Here is a 17,189-nt window from a genome sequence, read left to right as displayed (position 1 = left end):
GACCTGGGTCCTGGAGAAACCTCCAACCCAGATGAAGGCCCTAACATGATGCTGTGTGATTTTTCTAATGTGAAATATGTGGCGTGGCTCCCAAAGGTTGGGAAACACTGGCATAATGAATAATGAATGGTATTAAATACAATTCAAATACTCATGTTTTCCATTAACCTGAAGAATGGCAAAATAAACTATAAATAATAATAAACATACAATCATTACGTTTGGTATCAGGTTTCAATCAATAGGATCAAAGACTTGTATGACTGGGTACTTAATAATTTAAAAAATAAAAACATACTGACTGGTAGTTGGCCAAGCTCTACATGTTCATCTTTGGACTGCTGTTTTTTGGCCTAGTCCCATTTTGACTACTTGTATCTGTGTATCTGAACTGTTTATCTATCCCAAGGTTGCAAGGAGGCTGAGTAACATTTAGTGAAAGGCAGGTTACACCATGGAAAGCCTGGACAAGATTCTAATTCAGCCCCAACCGATCAGGACTTTTGAATATGAATATGTGAGGCAGCAGTCCACTGCACCACTGTGCTACAATATGAATGCAGAATTCAAACCTGTTGAGAGCAAATATCAGCTTATATGTCAAACTGACTCAGAAGTCACCTTAATAAGTATCATCACTGGTAATGAGAGCCGGGGCTTTGGCTACAACCCTGTCAGCAACCAGAAATTGTCAGAGAAGAAGTGCACAGTGTCTAAGCCCAAAGCCACACATCAGTTGGGGGAGATAACCTGGAGCATGTTTGTCATTTTTTGTGACATTCACAAGATTGTACACATTGAAATTGTCCCCCAGTGTCATACTGTCAACATAAGGTTCTACAGTAAGGCATTTGACAACATTCAGCACAACTGACCTCCATGATAGCACATGCCATCGTGGCTCTGACTTCATCTTTTTACCTAACTAAATGAGTAGGCTGGAGTTTTCATCCACTGCAGGGTCCAGCAAAGATGCACAAGTTCAAGTAGTCAAGGTTCAGCTGTGTGGTAGGCAGGGAGTGGACCCAAATGCAGCTTATTGCTCGACTTTTTACAGAAATGCAAAGAAACACATTTCTGGGATAAATAATCCCAAAGGTTGGGAAGATATGAGACAGGACAAAGGGACAAATGATAATGAGGCTAAGGAAAAAACAGGTGGGAAATATGGCAGGTGTAACTCAGGGATAATGAGACAAGCGAAGTAAAGCTGAACATAGAACACACAAGACAAATGTTACCCAAATAAAACAAGAAATAACTTAACAGGGAAACATAACAGACAGAGACTTGACAAAACGTGGGGAGGCACTTAAAGACTAAACTAAGAGCACAAACAAAAATGCCTGTAACGGAGGATACATTTTAAAAAATACACAAAAGCGACAACTGAACAGTAAGCAGCTACAAGCTTAAACAACGACAAACGCAACTCAAAAACATAAAATGCTGGGTCAAAGACTCAGGACCACAACACAACTGGTTATAGTGGGACTTCCAGAGTGACCTAAAAGATATCAGGCACAGTGACAGTAGTGAAGAGGTGCACATGAAGATGACCTTGAAGGGAAGGTTGTAAATATTTACAAGTTTTCCTTTTCATTGTCATGTTTGTTGGAACCTCTTGATTGCAGCTCTTCTACGGCTCAGCATAATTATATCATTTATATCTAACATACTGAGTTAAACTGACTGCATTGCTGATTAAATAAATAGCTGTTAATTAAACTACTTGTTTAATTAACAGCTATGTCTAACAGAGGACTGTGATGACAAAAAAGCTGAGACAGTCTCAAATTTTGTAACACTAGGTCCTCAAAACTGGAAAAGTTTCCTCCCTCAGAGGCGATGATTTCACAGCCAAAAACGATTGGAGAATACGAAAGACAGAAAACACACGAGGAAAGATTGATGAAGAGATGGAAAGAGATGGCTCTATTTATTAATATTAGTAAAGCAATTTTCTGTTTTGGCCTCTGATCTCTGATATTGATTCCTGCTTTCTCTTTCCCATCATTCATGCAGTAATCAAATCATCCATCTAATGAAACATCCATCCAGTAAGGCCCTCTTCTCTACCTCCTACAACACAGTAATTTTTCCATTAATCAAAGCCCATAAAGAGATTCTCATCTTTCCTCTCGTATTGATTGCAGTGTCTCTTTCTGTTCATCCAGACTCTAATCAAATAAGTCATCACAATAACTGTGTTGACAGGAGAGACTTCCTCTGTATCATTAGTTTAACTTTCTCTGATAAAATAATAAAATTGTTTTTCTTCACTCCACCTGATGTAAGAATATGAAAACGTGACGAACTCAAGTTAAAAAACAAAAGAAAGCTCAAAGCTCAGTAAGGTGTTAACATCAGAAGAGTTTTAATGTTTCTTCCTTCCAAGCACGAGCTATCCAAGAACATTGTTTTTCTGGTCACTCAAATTTGTGCTATTACTATTCTTGAATTGTACCAAACTGCAACAATTCGTGTTTATCCAAGTAAAGAATTTTCTGTTAATTAGAGCTTAAGGGTTTAAGGCCTTTCGAGGTTAAAATTAGTTCTAATCTGGTCCAAGATTTGGTGAAAGGTGAAAGTTATAGAATATTTGATTGGCATTTCATTTAGTTATATCAGATTGAAGTTTTGGAAAAAAGAAAAGCGTGTTGCATGTATTTGTAGCAACCTCTTGAACTTATTGTTCCCACATGCTAGAGTGGAAAGGTGGTGCAGTAGTACGCGAAGTTCCCTCGAAGCACAAAGGGTCTGGGTTTGAATCAACTAGCTGTCTGAGTTTGAAAAGACACTGAGGAGGAGGACTTGTCATCTTTTGCTAAATGTATTTTAAATAACCTGAAAAGCTGGCCTTCCAGCTTTTGGTATTTAACCAGAGCTGCAATATATGCATGTGGCAGAGTAATTCTTTAACATCGTCTGAGTTGACATTGATTCGTTGATAACTTTGCTGAAGGATAGAAATGTAATTTATTGAAAAGATATTCATTTTTCCTTCATTTGGTTTTTCAATGATGGCAAATGAGAGCATGGTCTAGCATATCATTTAATCCTCCCAATAGCTGATTACTGTGAAGGGCAGACATATGAAACCATATTCATACTTTTTACAGTGACCTCTTGCTCCCTGTCGATTGTCATATGGGATGTTGTGCAGACCACTTATATCAAGAGCTTTGTGCTGATTTAAAGTGACTCTCTAAAGCTGGGTATACACAGACTGTCCCAGACAAGCACCATAATCATCAAATCACAGCAATATCTTTCTTTTGTAGTGGCTCCAAAATGTTGTTCCTAAGCAGAAGGCTAAAGGCTAAAGGTAGCCTAGAAAAAAATGTTCCAAATTCAGGATGACCACCTATTCAACTCTACCAACCAACAAACAGAAATGCAAGCTTGAAATAATGTAGTGGTGAGTGTAACTACAGTGCTAGTTAGAAAAAACGACAACAACAGAACAGTAACTTATCTCAAGCAGACAGCAGTCAGTAAAATGTGATAAACTAAATGTTTGGGACACCAACAAGAAGAAAATGTGGCAATAGAAGACGCGTGGCAGCAAAAGGTGGAGGAATTCCAGCTGTGCATCATAGCCCATGACTGACGTGTTAGGAGACAATATTCATTTGTAACACCTGATGTTGTACAGTTTCATTAGACCTAAGTCAGAGAGTTTTTAAGCTTTGTATTAAACTTGCAACAAACAGAAGAAAGGGCGTAAATGTAGAGCACCAGGAAGTAGCGTAAGTTTAGAAATCCAAATCCTTTAATCCAGGTAGGAGTTACATTTAAAGGCAGCCAGAGGAAGAAAACACTTCCAACAAGGGGTTAAGCCCACACCATAAATTAGGACATTGGTAAGAACATTAGGAAAAACACAAGGAGATACTGGGAACTGCTGGAATACTTGTTTTATTACAAACTCACAAATCTGGCTAGTTGTATTTAGGCGAGACAGATTCAGCAGAGGTAAAGCTGAAGAGGACCAGACAAACAATTACAAGGACAATAAACTGACTGAAGGGAAAGGTGAGCGTAGGCACCTTAAGATGAGTTGATCCAAACAACTCGTGCATGATCTCTACCTGTAAGCATGAACAGTTCAGGGTTTTCCTTTGATTTCTCACTAGGTTGTATATATTCTCACAGACCGAAGTGAAATATCAAAGATATTTGTCCATCAGCTTCCAAGTGGTCTGTTTCTTTCTCTGAAGTTGAAATTGCTTTTCCCTTAAGAATATCTAATACATTTTTAATGACTGACAGTATTCTGCTCTCTCCAGTTCCCCCTGTAAGCAGAAACACAGTTTCTTTCACATCCCTAGGGGGGGAATAGAGATGGATCCACTTATTAGGACCGGCTGGTGCTCATCTATCTTTAATGGTGTCTTGCCATGTGTCTTCTCCAGTTTTTCCCCCCCAGATTAGGCATTAGGACATATTTGGCTTTGTTTTTCAGTGTTAGCGTGCAGTTATATCTAGTTGTTGCTAATGAGATGACCAAGGGTGACCTCTCAGTGATCCTCACTGTGGGATTCAGAGAAAAATGAAATATTTAGATGCAGTGTAAAGTCTGATTGTTGTTGTTCCCCAGAATAGTGGGTCAGATATCGACAACCATGCAATCTAACAGGTCATATAACAAAAGTCACTGTCAAATCAGGTAAAAATAGAAAAAGTGCTAAAAGCCACCAGAAAACTGAATAATCCTAATGACATAAGTGAAATCATTTGATGAGCGCTTCACTTCTTTTCCATTTTATAGTGACCAATTTGATGTACAGTGTTTCTTTTTTTTCTTGTTTCTTACAAATAAAACAGTTTTGGTGTGTGGATTAAAAAACAAAGTCTGTCTTTGTAATTTCAGTTTCACTCTGAGCAGTTTTCAATAACGATCTATTTGTCTCTGCCTGCTTTATCCTCCACCACCTCTTATTCTTTCCCTGCCATCCATCAGTCTTCTTTGTTTTTCTTCCATGACCAACCCCACCTCTCTTCTACCTCTAGCTGATTTTTACCTTCTTCACCTTCTGTATCCACTTCTCCCTTTGCCCCATTCCTTCTCCTTTTTATCCTAAATGTATTTTTCCAACACTTTCTTCTTTTGTCTTTCCTTTTGCATTCTTCACCATTTCTCTTGTTATTCTTTATTCACCCATCTTTTCTGTCTCCCGCTTTCTCTTTCAGGTAAGACTTCCCCTGAACCACTGCATCTCACCTCCCTTGGCAGCCTGTTGGATGATCAGCATTGGCACCATGTAGTACTGGAGCAAAAAAGTGCTCACCTCAACCTGACTGTGGACAAAAACACGGAGAGAGTGCAGCTCCCGGCAGAGTTCAGTCGCTGGGCCATCGAACAGGTGTGCTAAAACACACTGATATAAAACTGACCAGTGGCGTGTTTATATAAATGTGCACAGAAAATATACAATATTTTTTTCATTGTGATCTCTACATAGTTGAGTTTAGGAGCTGTCCATAGCCTTCGATCGCAGAAGCCAGACGCCTCCAGTAAGGACCTCCATGGCTGCATAGAAAACCTGCTGTACAATGGCTTCAACTTGATAGAGCTGGCTAAGAATAGTGACCACCAAGTTACTGTCAGGGTAAGTACATGATACCAAGAACACCCATTTTTCTGTTTTCAAGAAAGCACCTATATGCTGTGACTCCAGGCTCTCAAACAGTTCGCCTCTTTGCATCAGTAACATAATGCCTTTACTGGCATTATCATAGATGTTTGGATTCTTTTAGTCTTTTGCATTTATTTCATTAGCTGCCTTTTTATTTATTTACATTTTGTTACCGCACCATCTATTCTTGTCTTGTTGTCCTGATTATATTACTTTTATTAACACACACACACACACACACACACACACACACACACACACACACACATATATATATATATATATATATATATATATATATATATATATATATATATATATATATATATATATATATATAAAAACACCCAGCACGCCCCTGCGGGCTGTTTATCCTTCAAGCTCGGGTCCTCTACCAGAGGCCTGGGAGCTTGAGGGTCCTACGCAGTATCTTAGCTGTTCCCAGGACTGCGCTCTTCTGGACAGAGATCTCCGATGTTATTCCCGGGATCTGCTGGAGCCACTCGCCTAGCTTGGGAGTCACCGCACCTAGTGCTCCGATTACCACGGGGACCACCGTTACCTTCACCCTCCACATCCTCTCGAGCTCTTCTCTGAGCCCTTGGTATTTCTCCAGCTTCTCGTGTTCCTTCTTCCTGATATTGCTGTCATTCGGAACCGCTACATCGATCACTACGGCCGTCTTCTTCTGTTTGTCTACCACCACTATGTCCGGTTGGTTAGCCACCACCATTTTGTCCGTCTGTATCTGGAAGTCCCACAGGATCTTAGCTCGGTCATTCTCCACCACCCTTGGGGGCATCTCCCATTTTGACCTCGGGACTTCCAGGTTGTACTCCGCACAGATGTTCCTGTACACTATGCCGGCCACTTGGTTATGGCGTTCCATGTATGCCTTGCCTGCTAGCATCTTGCACCCTGCTGTTATGTGCTGGATTGTCTCTGGGGCATCTTTACACAGCCTGCACCTGGGGTCTTGCCTGGTGTGATAGACCCCAGCCTTATATATATATATATATATATATATATATAAGGCTGGGGTCTTATTTATATATATATATATATATATATATATATATATATATATATATATATATATATATATATATATATATATATATATATATATATAAGGCTGGGGTCTTATTTATATATATATATATATATATATATATATATATATATATATATATATATATATATAAGGCTGGGGTCTTATTTATATATATATATATAAGGCTGGGGTCTTATTTATATATATATATATATATATATATATATATATATATATAAGGCTGGGGTCTTATTTATATATATATATATATATATATATATATATATATATATATATATATGTGTATATATATATGTGTATATATATATGTGTATATATATATATGTGTATATATATATATGTGTGTGTATATATATATATATATGTATATATATATATATATATATATATATATATATATATATATATATATATATATATATATATATATATATATATATATATATATGTATGTATATGTATATATATATAATATGTATATATGTGTGTGTGTGTGTGTGTGTGTGTGTGTGTGTATGTATATGTTCAAAGATTAGAACCCAAGACATCTTCCTCTACTTAAATAAATGTAAAAAAAAAACCTGGCTACTCATGGTTTAAGCTGGGTATCTTGCAAAACTGTGTTGATTCTTGCCTTCCTAAAATAGAAAGAGATACAACATTACAGCATAAAATATCTGCAACACGCAGGGCTAATAGTTGAGCAGACTATTAGCAAAGGAGAGGGTGGTGTTACATCTAATGGTTTAGATAAGATAACTGTAACAATTTGTTGGCTGAGAAGTTTAAATTAGTTGAGAGTAGGAAAAGCTAAACATGACTTATGGATGTTTTTAATTGTGCTTCTTCTTCAGGAGTCGTAATCAATTGGAAGAAAAATAAATTTATTCTAAAGACATAAGCATTATGAAACAATTACTAGTGTGTACAGTTAGTAGAGTAACCTGATACCTGATGAAGATTTGGTTGAGGTTTCCTGAGCATCTCAAGAATCTGGAAAAAAAATGGACTAATCTTTCATCTATTTCCCAATAGATGAAAGATTATTGGGAAACAGTGTTCTGACTGAAATTTTCAGTGAGGTGAAGTCAATAGACCACAATTAGCAAAGAAAATAGACTTTTAGGGGGTAAATGCTTTGCAGAATGACCCATGTGTGAGCTGTACAGCTTTCCTTATATTTATCTTTAGACATGTTCTATTTTCTTAAAGCTTAATCCATCCTTTACACACTCTGATAATTTATTGATCAGTGCATCGAGAGGGTTGATATATATATATATATATAGTGTGATAACGACTGATTTTGTGCTTTAATGTTTAGCTCCTCAAACTCCCCAGGCTCTGTGGGTTTTATATCTGAGAGAAAACACAGCATCAATAGCTAGATCGGAGGCACTAAAAAAAAAAAAGTATAAACTGCAGACTCGTGACTCAGTTTTTTTTTCTTTTAGTGACTTGATTATTAGTATTATTAAGAAATCCCTACAAACAGCACGAGGCAGATTCCTCTGCTGCTTATCCAGCACTCACCAATCCTCCGCGTGCATAAATAACGACAGGTTAGCCTCGAGAGTATATGAATGTGTTTGTACGTGCAGGTGTGTTCATACATGTTCACATCCTCAGAGCACCACTGGGAAATTATGTGGATGCCGGCAGCGGCGCTGCTAGCTGGTTAATGATGCTAATGAGCTCCTAACGAGGAGACTGAGCGATGAGAAGACAGAGGAGCCTTGATGGTGGTTAAATTTCTAGTAAGCCCTTCCTCGCCTTTATCATTAGAAAAAGAAAAAAAAAACATTTCTCCAATGACAATAAGTGTAGCGAACTCAGTGGAGAGCAACTCTGAACCATTTTGTAACAAATGGTTTCTCATTACAGTTTAGGATGAGAGAGCAGAGAAGCAAAACGTCTTGGTAAAAATGGTTCAGAGATTCACATGCATGGCTGAAGGTCTAATAGAGGCTGTTTTACAAGAGCTCCATACATCTCATAGTAATAGAGTATTAACACTGTTCTAGTCTGTCTTGATAAAGAGAGCACTTTTAGCCTTTCTTAAAGGCACGGCAACAGTAATGTGGAGTATTTTGGTTGTGCATATGTGTTAGTAAATGGCTTTTGGGGAATTTTATAGTCCACTTTTTACTTTTTATTTTGCAGTGGTGAAGCTTTCTCCACCGTATACTTTCATATATCACTTTAACAGCTCTACAAAGGGCTTTTAGATGTCATCTGTGTTTCCAGAGCATTATAAAGATAGCAGGCTGATATTCCCAGAAGAGAGCAGGGGCTGTAATATATAACTGCTACAGCCTTAGCAATGGACCTAGTGTCATTACCACTACTCAAAACAATGGGCCGCAGTGGAAATGCCTGTATAGCACTGTTCATATGCATATCTACCTCCCTGTACAGCTCTGTGATGGGTGACATTGCTGTTTTTAGTTAGGAGCCATTGCTATATTGCTATATTCAAGGAGACTTGCTGATGAGATCGCTGCGCCACAAGGTCACAGCGACACGCCCTCAGCAGCTGATTAATATTCATGTTTTATGTTGTTTTATCTCACCAGTAATCATTTTTTTTCTTCCCACCTCCCCACTCTCCACTCTTCATGTTTCTCTCTCAGGGCAATGTGACCTTTTCTTGTGCTGAGCCAGTTTCCGTTGCTTTGACGTTCCCCGGGCCACAGAGCTTCCTCCAGTTGCCCGGGACTACAGCGTCCTCGCCGGGTGGTGTGTCTGTCGGATTCCAGTTCAGGACGTGGAACAAGGGAGGGCTTCTGTTCACCTTTAGCCTTCCTCAACAAGAGGGCATGGTCTGGTTATATCTGAGTGATGCCAGACTCCGACTGATGATCCATAAAAGTGGCTCAGTGGTGCTAGAGCTCAGCGCAGGTCAGTGTATAAACCTGCACAATGAAATCCTAACCTTTCATGTGTCAACCCCTTACTGATTTATGTTTTTAATACTGTTTTTAAAATAAAAAGAAATAAAATATCATTAGGGTTGTCGCCTGCTGTTTTCTCAGGTGCTGCTCTAAATGATGGTCAGTGGCATGCAGTGGATTTTACAGCCAGACGCGGTCGCTTGACAATCTCTGTGGATAAAGGAGAAGGGGGCATTGCTCATGCTGCTCCCTCATTTCCCATCACCGCAGAAAGTCAACTGTTCTTTGGTGGTAAGAGTGAATTCAGGCTTTTGGGCTTTTATAAACTAAGAAACTTTGAAATTCCTTAAGTATATGTGTTTCTACATATTATATCTATGCTTAGATTAACTGGAAAAGCAATTAGAAGATTTCTGTTCCTTCTGTTGGCTGTAATTAAAGTTCTTATTCAGTTACAAGATCCCCTGAAAACTGATTTTAAAAGTATTTCTCTGGAAAGCTAGATGTTCATGAAAAAATAATCTTTGAGGTGTTTAACACTGCATACACAGCTAACCTCCTTCATCGTGACTGTGTGGGTGTGTTCGTATTAAATTCAGGAAGCTGAGAATAAAAGCGAACAATCTGTTTAAATATTGCATAATCCTGATTCGTATAATAAATTGAATGGCAAAGTACATCAGAAACTAGTGTGGAAAATAAATCATCCTTGATATCTCTACTGATATGGATTGAGTAATGCGGGAGGAACAAAATGATTCTACATCATTTCATGGAAATAAAAATTATCAACGTACAGAGGACTGAATTCAAAGACACCCTGAAAATCAAAATGAAAAAATGATGCAGCAGGCTGGTGGTTGTATGCATGCCTGACGATGTTGGGACATTTTCCAAATAAGATGATGGATGGTGTTCTGGGGAATCTCCTCCCAGCTCTGAACCAGCACATCAACAAGCTTCTGGATAGTCTGAGGTGTAAACTGGTGGCATCAGATGGACCAAAATGTAACGTCCCAGAAGTGCTCTATTGCAGCGGTTCCCAACCTTTTTTACGCCACGGAGTGGTTTAATGTCAGACAACATTTTCACGGACCGGCCTGTAAGGTGTCACGGATAAATACGACAAAATAAAAAGATACGACCAAGATAAAAACTGTGGTATTATGTAAATATAATAATAAATGCAAATTCACTGTGTAATTGTGTAACTTTATTAGCAGCGTCCTCCTGAAATGCACCAACAACATTGAGAGTAACATCCTCCCCCTCTCCCCCTTAATGTTCTCTGGTCGCTATGATAACACGTAAATATTTCTTTCAAAATAAGACACACAACTACAACACGGGAAAAGACCCAGGGAAACCGAGTTATCGATAAAAACCCTGAAAACCATAAATTTCACACCCGAGCCTCAACTCTCATGGACCGGTACCAAATGACTCCCAGGGGTTGGGAGTGAATAATTGGAATTGGCACTCAGTGGTATCCTCCCCGAACTGCCTGCATACTGTCACCACATGAGGCGTTGTGGTGCACCAGGAGGAACCCTGGACCTATTGCACCAACATACTAGGGTCTGACAGTGGGTCTAAGGCAACAACATCCTGATACCTAATGGCAGTCAAGGTGCTGTTACCTAACTTTTAGAGGTCTCAGCTTCTTCAAGAAGCTCAACAGGACAAGACTGAGCTGTACATCTGCATCTAAAGGATGAAGGTCACTCTTTCGAGGATGCCAGCAACCATCTTTGAACAGAGGGGGTCGCTTACAACTGTCTGCCATCTATAATCCAGTTTTGAGATCCCTTCCCAGACGCCTTAACGCTCACTCACATTTTGAGTCATTTGATCTCAGTAAGTCACATGACTGGGTGAGGCAAGGTCTCACAATGGGTTCACCTGAAACCTTGGCTGATAGTGACCCACACCTGTTTTCACACCTTGGCTGGTGAGATTCGGCGGAGGATCAATAGTAGGTCCATGAACATTATAGGGTCACTCCCAATAAGGCTTAAAAATCTGGGACTAAAATCCATCAATTGGTCTTAGAACTGAAGAAGCTTCTCGCATGAGAGGTGAAACGTCTTCAAGAAACTTAAACTAGTCCAGATGCTTTTCTTTCCAAGCTCCTGTATCCAACAAGGGTCCCTAGGCTAGACCCCCCCATGCTATCCAAGCCTACCTCAGACATGAGCGAAAGACAGAAAACTGAAACCATACCAGCTTGGATGTTGCCCGGATGTTGAAGAACCAGGACACACTGATGAGAAGTAGGCTACTAGAACAAGAAGGCGCAAGTGGGCTATTGATATAGATATACACACACTTACAAGGATGGATGCTCATACTAAACATGGCTCAGTTTCAAATGCTGAGGTCAGCACATGTGCAAATACACCCTACATGCCAAAAACTCATGCAGGCTTTAGACTGGTCCACATTCTCATTTCAGTGAGAGGTTGGATATCCCTAATATGGTCATCTCTGGCACACAACAGTTCCACCCATCTGTTGTTCAGATTTTCAGTTAACGAGGGGAAGTCAGTCAGATTAAGTTCGCTTAAAGGCAGAGGATTAAACAGCTTGTTCCAATACAGTTTAAAAGAGCATAGCTATGTTTATATAGAAGATGTGATATTGTATGTATGTGTATATTGCATCATACAGTTAGTGTACTCTTTCTCTCATCTTGCTTTTGTCTCTCTTTACTCTGTCCTTGCCTCATGCTGTAATCCACTTCATTCTCTTTCTTTTTTCTCCCTCCCTTTCCCCCTTTTGTTCATACTTCACTGCCTCCCTCGCTGCCAAAAAATCTCATCTCCTTTGTTTTCCCTCTGCTCAGCAATATTGTAGTCTAGCATTGTGTTTAACAGCTTTAGGCTTTTTTATCATCCTGCAAGTGCACTCTCGCACATTTACACATTTACTCTCGCTAGCTGCAGTAAGTGGACAACAACAAAAAAGATGACCTGTTTTCATATGATTTAAAGATAGATATGAAGCAATAAAATAGCCAATTAAAAGGTGCAAATGATCCCCGTAAGACTAATCATCAGTATTATGAACGCTATTAACTGCATGAGAAGACCAGGTCATCCTCACCAGTGTTCCCCTGGTACTCAAACTGTAATGGTTCTAGTGCATGTTGGAGTTGTGGTCTCATGGGGCTCACACTCCCCATATCATATCTCTGTTATTTGAGAAGTGAGAGGAATTGCTCTGTAGTGATTAATCATCATTAGCTGCCCTGCCTTACTGGCATAAGACATGATGTTTTCCTCCTGCACCAATGACTTAGGCTGAAGATAGCACAGGCAGGCTCCACCGGCTTTGACACACGGTCTTTAAGTGCCAGAGTACCGGGCACCACGGTCTTCCGCCTTCCCTGAATTCTGCCTCCTGAGCTCAGCTCTCACCCAATCCACTGTAAAGAAGAGCTGAGGAGAAGCTGGTGTAGAAGGTGCTTAGTGAGGGTGGTGATGGCGAAGAAGCTGGACTGGCAGAGGTTGGCGGGAGCAACTGGTCAAATCCGTTTGCAGAGCATCTTAAACGGCTGATTTCTCTTCTGCTTGAAGCCAGTAATGATATTCATTCCTCTCTACACCTCTTTGATGTTATTGCACTGCAATTTCCTGTCGAACTTCCTTTTAGAGTCCCCTTTTTCCTGTTTCAAACTGCTTTTCAACTCATGCTATGCCAACCTAATTTTTTTCCCAGTCACTAAACATGACAACTTCCTTTTTCTCAGTTAGGAGGCACTCGATAGTGCACACAATCCAAGGTGTGTTAAAGGGAAAGGAGTGAACTCTGGTCCACATTTGCAGGATTTTAGGCACTTAGGAGTACAAGAAAAAAGCACAAATAACAGCACCACTCTTTATGTGGTAGAAGACCTTTTACCAGAGTTTGACTTCATTTTACTCTCACTCATCATTTTACTCATGCACTGCAGTTCTGACATTTTCTAAAGGGCTTAAGGACTTACCTAAGACAGCTGTATGCAGAACAGAAGTGTTCAATGCAGATGAGATATTAACTGATCTTTAACCAGCCAGCTCTGTGGGACAAAGGGCATGTGATGTTGGATTGTGTTGATATAAGAACAGAGCAACTAATATTTGGGCACATTCACTAGCAAGTGGGTGTTATGTGCTCTGTCTCCTGTATGCACTAGTAAGGCAGCGGTATCACGTAAATTTTACAGATTATTTTCACTGGTACGAATGTGTGTGAAGCAGAGTTTTTACTGCTTTGTGCTACATGTTTTCACTTCACAAGCATGCTGTAAAGTTTTCATTTATACATTTAAAGCCAGTCTGAAAGTTCCTGCAATATACATGTAATTTTCACACCACCACTAAACTTTAAAACCAAACTACTGGTCTTGTTAACACCTTGTGCACTTGGCCTGTCCTGTTGTTTTCTTTGGAGGATAGCATAATCTCATTGGTGTTGTCTTGTCTTTTTGTTTAACTGATAAAACTTCTTTCCCATCAAGGTTGTCCTGCTGAAGAGCACAGTGAGGAATGTAGAAACCTCTTCGAGACTTTCCAGGGCTGCATGCGTCTACTCACGGTGGAGAACCAGCGAGTCGACCTGATCAAGGTGCAGCAAAGACTGCTGGGAAATTACAGCCAGCTGCAGATCGACATGTGCGGCATCATTGACAGGTCAGCACCAGCAGAAACCCATCTCACTGAGCTCAGATTAAATCATTTTATACCCTCGCTGTCATTGACACTGAGACGCACAGACACCGATGCAGAAATCCTTACCGCTGTGTTGCTTGGATAAGCATTCATGTTTAATTTTAGCCATAATGTGATGGAGTGGCTCTGTCATTGACTGCAGCATCCTGTACACATACACAAGCATGACACACAATCCCCTTAGCTAATAAAACATGCTAGTCTTTTTCCTTGACTGTCTGGGGCATTTGTACATACATATGCACAAATAATATAGTCAGTTACAATTTGTTGGTAACTCATTGCATACTCACTCCGTCATCCCATCGAGGAGTTGTCACACATAAACCCGTAGCAGCTAATTACTTCTAAGTAATATAACAATACATTTTATTAACCCAAAAGGGTACACGGGCTTCTTGGTTTAATTTAAAATTCTCCAAAAAGCACCACGGCCACAAATATGTTCAAGGGGTCCAGTTCAGTGAATCCAATTAGCAAAGGTGAAGCGCAGCAGACAGCCCATGGCTACAGCTGCCTGAATCCGCATTCATCTGCCGATACCCTTAGCGTAAGCCTTGATAAAGTTCAAAGGGATGAATTACAGTAAAAATAATAAAATGACTGGAAACCATAATCATTGTTGTTCCACACAGTAAAGTAGACCATGTTTAATAATAGGAGTACATGTCAATTAAATAGTTTTTCTAGCTATAGAGGCGGGTTGATGAAAAATGTCTTTAATGGTACAGTAAGGGGGCGCATGTAAAAATGCCCTGCAGTAAATACATACCTGAGTTTTCAAACACATGGATTACTTTATGAAATGGTGTATTTTAATACGAATCTACATCTGTCCCTGTTCCAAACCAAGCAATATTGGTCCCTAAAGTCTAACTGAGAGTGTAAAATACAAAGTAAAAGCAGTGAGTAAAAGAAAACATAAAAAGAAAGGCAATACTTCTAAAGAGAGCAAGATCTAAAAATTGGATATTGAACATGTGTTCAGTGTTAAAGCTCTTATCGGTAGTGCACCTGTAGCTCCTCCTGCCTCTTGTATTCATTTGTTGTTCTTTTGAGTCTATTCCTGACATTCAACAAGCTGAATGGCAACCTTTGAAAACTGTCTATTCAGCCTGCTTGTAGGTGGAGTCAGTCTTGGTGTGGTTCTTTGTTTGGTTTTTGAGGGATAGCATTTTGTAACATTTGTCATCTTTCATATACAGCATTTTGGCTGCTGCCTTTCATCCTTTTTTATTATTATTTTTTGTTCGCATTATCGCTTTTAGCACCATCATTTTCTTGCTTTCTTCCATCTTTTATGAGCTAGAGAAGGAATTGAGCATCACACATAATACACCGGGTACTTTTGCTGATCACCTGGTGTTCTCTGTGTTTGGTGCTTTGATCCTACAGGGTGTATGGATGTGATATTCAGGGAGACTCAGGGAGGGTTCAGTGAATAGCGTTTGGCACAGATTGAAATTGTTTTTCTGGTAAAATAATTTATTTCCTCCCAAGAGAGCTCAGTGTTTTGCAGCAGCCTTTGAGAAATGTTCACCCTCGGTTGGTGGGTGTGCGTGACGATGGGAACATAATGGAGCTGTAGTGAATGCAAACACAACAGTGTTCACATCTGCCAATATCATTGTACTAATGGAATAATTCAGCTTTTTGGCATCTTCAGTGGCCAAAATCCAAGAATATGAACTAATCCAAATCAGACCTGTTGAAAGAAAACCATACAATGCTACATTTTCACAAATGAACGTTAATCACACACATGCTAGCGGACATATATTTTCTATTCTTGGATATAATCAGTTTGATTTTAGGTAAACTGCCATTCATTCACAAGGATGCATCTAAAAGCTGCAGGACAGTAGCTCTCAAGGACTGGAGTTGGACACCCCTCCTCTAAGGTTTAATGAGTGAATACAGCTGCTCTAACAGGGGTGGGATTTGAACCCACTGGAACTTAAGGCATCACTGTAACTTTTTGGATATAGTCACTACCTTTACTAACACCAAAGTAAATCAGAACTCCACATGGACAGCAAATTTGACTCTACCAGGAGTGGGGCTTGAACCCACGAGAGCATGTGCTCATTGGAACTTAAGTCCAACGCCTTAACCACTCGGCCATCCTGGTAGTTTCCTTGGGCAAACTACCAGGATGGCCAAGTAGATGTAAGCGCATGTTACATGTAAGCCAATCACTACAGTTTTACAATGCAAGCTAGGTATTTTTACTGGAGGAATAGCCCCAGTATCTTCATACAGCCAAAGCTAGGAAAACAGTAGTTATGAAAACTGGCTTTCCTAGACATTATAAACACTGCAAGCATTATGGAAACTTTAAAAACACTGTCTTATTTAAAACTGGTCTCAAAACAGTGTAGGAAAAATTATTGCAAAAGCTCTTTTTATAACAACCAGATGATGCTCACTATTATATGATATGAAATCTGTATTATGCAAATGACTTCAGTTTTTCTTAGCTATGTTTTTTTTTTTTTTACCAGAGAGTGCTATTGCTAGGTTTGTTACACAAGGTAAGGGTTATGTGAAGCTTCACTAAAGCACAGAATACCAGGAGTGGGGTTTGAACCCACGAGAGCATTTGCTCATTGGAACTTAAGTCCAACGCCTTAACCACTCGGCCATCCTGATTTCTATATAACTTTCCAATGCACTTGATCAAGGCATATATGAGATTGACTCTGAGGCGGGATTTTAAGTTTCTGACATGAAATCCCATCAGTCATCCACACACAAAAAAGTGAAATGTCATCCCTAAGTATGGCACTGTAACCATTCCAGTTTATCCATCCATCCATTCGCTTCCGCTTATCAGGGTCGCGGGGGGCGCTGGAGCCTATCCCAG

At 39.6% G+C, this 17,189-nt stretch overlaps 1 protein-coding gene and 2 non-coding genes across 3 annotated transcripts in view; 1 reads left to right on the top strand and 2 right to left on the bottom strand.

The window, feature by feature from the left end:
- LOC146647653 (contactin-associated protein-like 4) overlaps positions 1–17,189 on the top strand; it is a 152,604-nt gene that overhangs the window by 75,031 nt on the left and 60,384 nt on the right. The window contains exons 6-10 of the mRNA XM_085387960.1: positions 5,197–5,369; positions 5,469–5,615; positions 9,351–9,618; positions 9,753–9,902; positions 14,113–14,284. Coding sequence (XP_085244086.1) covers positions 5,197–5,369; positions 5,469–5,615; positions 9,351–9,618; positions 9,753–9,902; positions 14,113–14,284 — 910 coding nt within the window. The remainder of the gene's footprint in view (positions 1–5,196; positions 5,370–5,468; positions 5,616–9,350; positions 9,619–9,752; positions 9,903–14,112; positions 14,285–17,189) is intronic.
- Positions 16,372–16,454, bottom strand: trnal-uaa (transfer RNA leucine (anticodon UAA)). Its single transcript has one exon. It is a non-coding gene; the product is annotated as a tRNA-Leu (tRNA).
- On the bottom strand, positions 16,893–16,975 carry trnal-uaa (transfer RNA leucine (anticodon UAA)). Its single transcript has one exon. It is a non-coding gene; the product is annotated as a tRNA-Leu (tRNA).

This window comes from Rhamphochromis longiceps, linkage group LG18 (genome assembly GCF_057381845.1).
Source record: "Rhamphochromis longiceps isolate RC_006_pf linkage group LG18, R_longiceps_female_GT1.1, whole genome shotgun sequence".
Classification (NCBI taxonomy): domain Eukaryota; kingdom Metazoa; phylum Chordata; class Actinopteri; order Cichliformes; family Cichlidae; genus Rhamphochromis; species Rhamphochromis longiceps.
The sequence above is the reverse complement of the archived record's forward strand: the minus strand, read 5'-3'. Positions and strand labels throughout refer to the sequence as shown.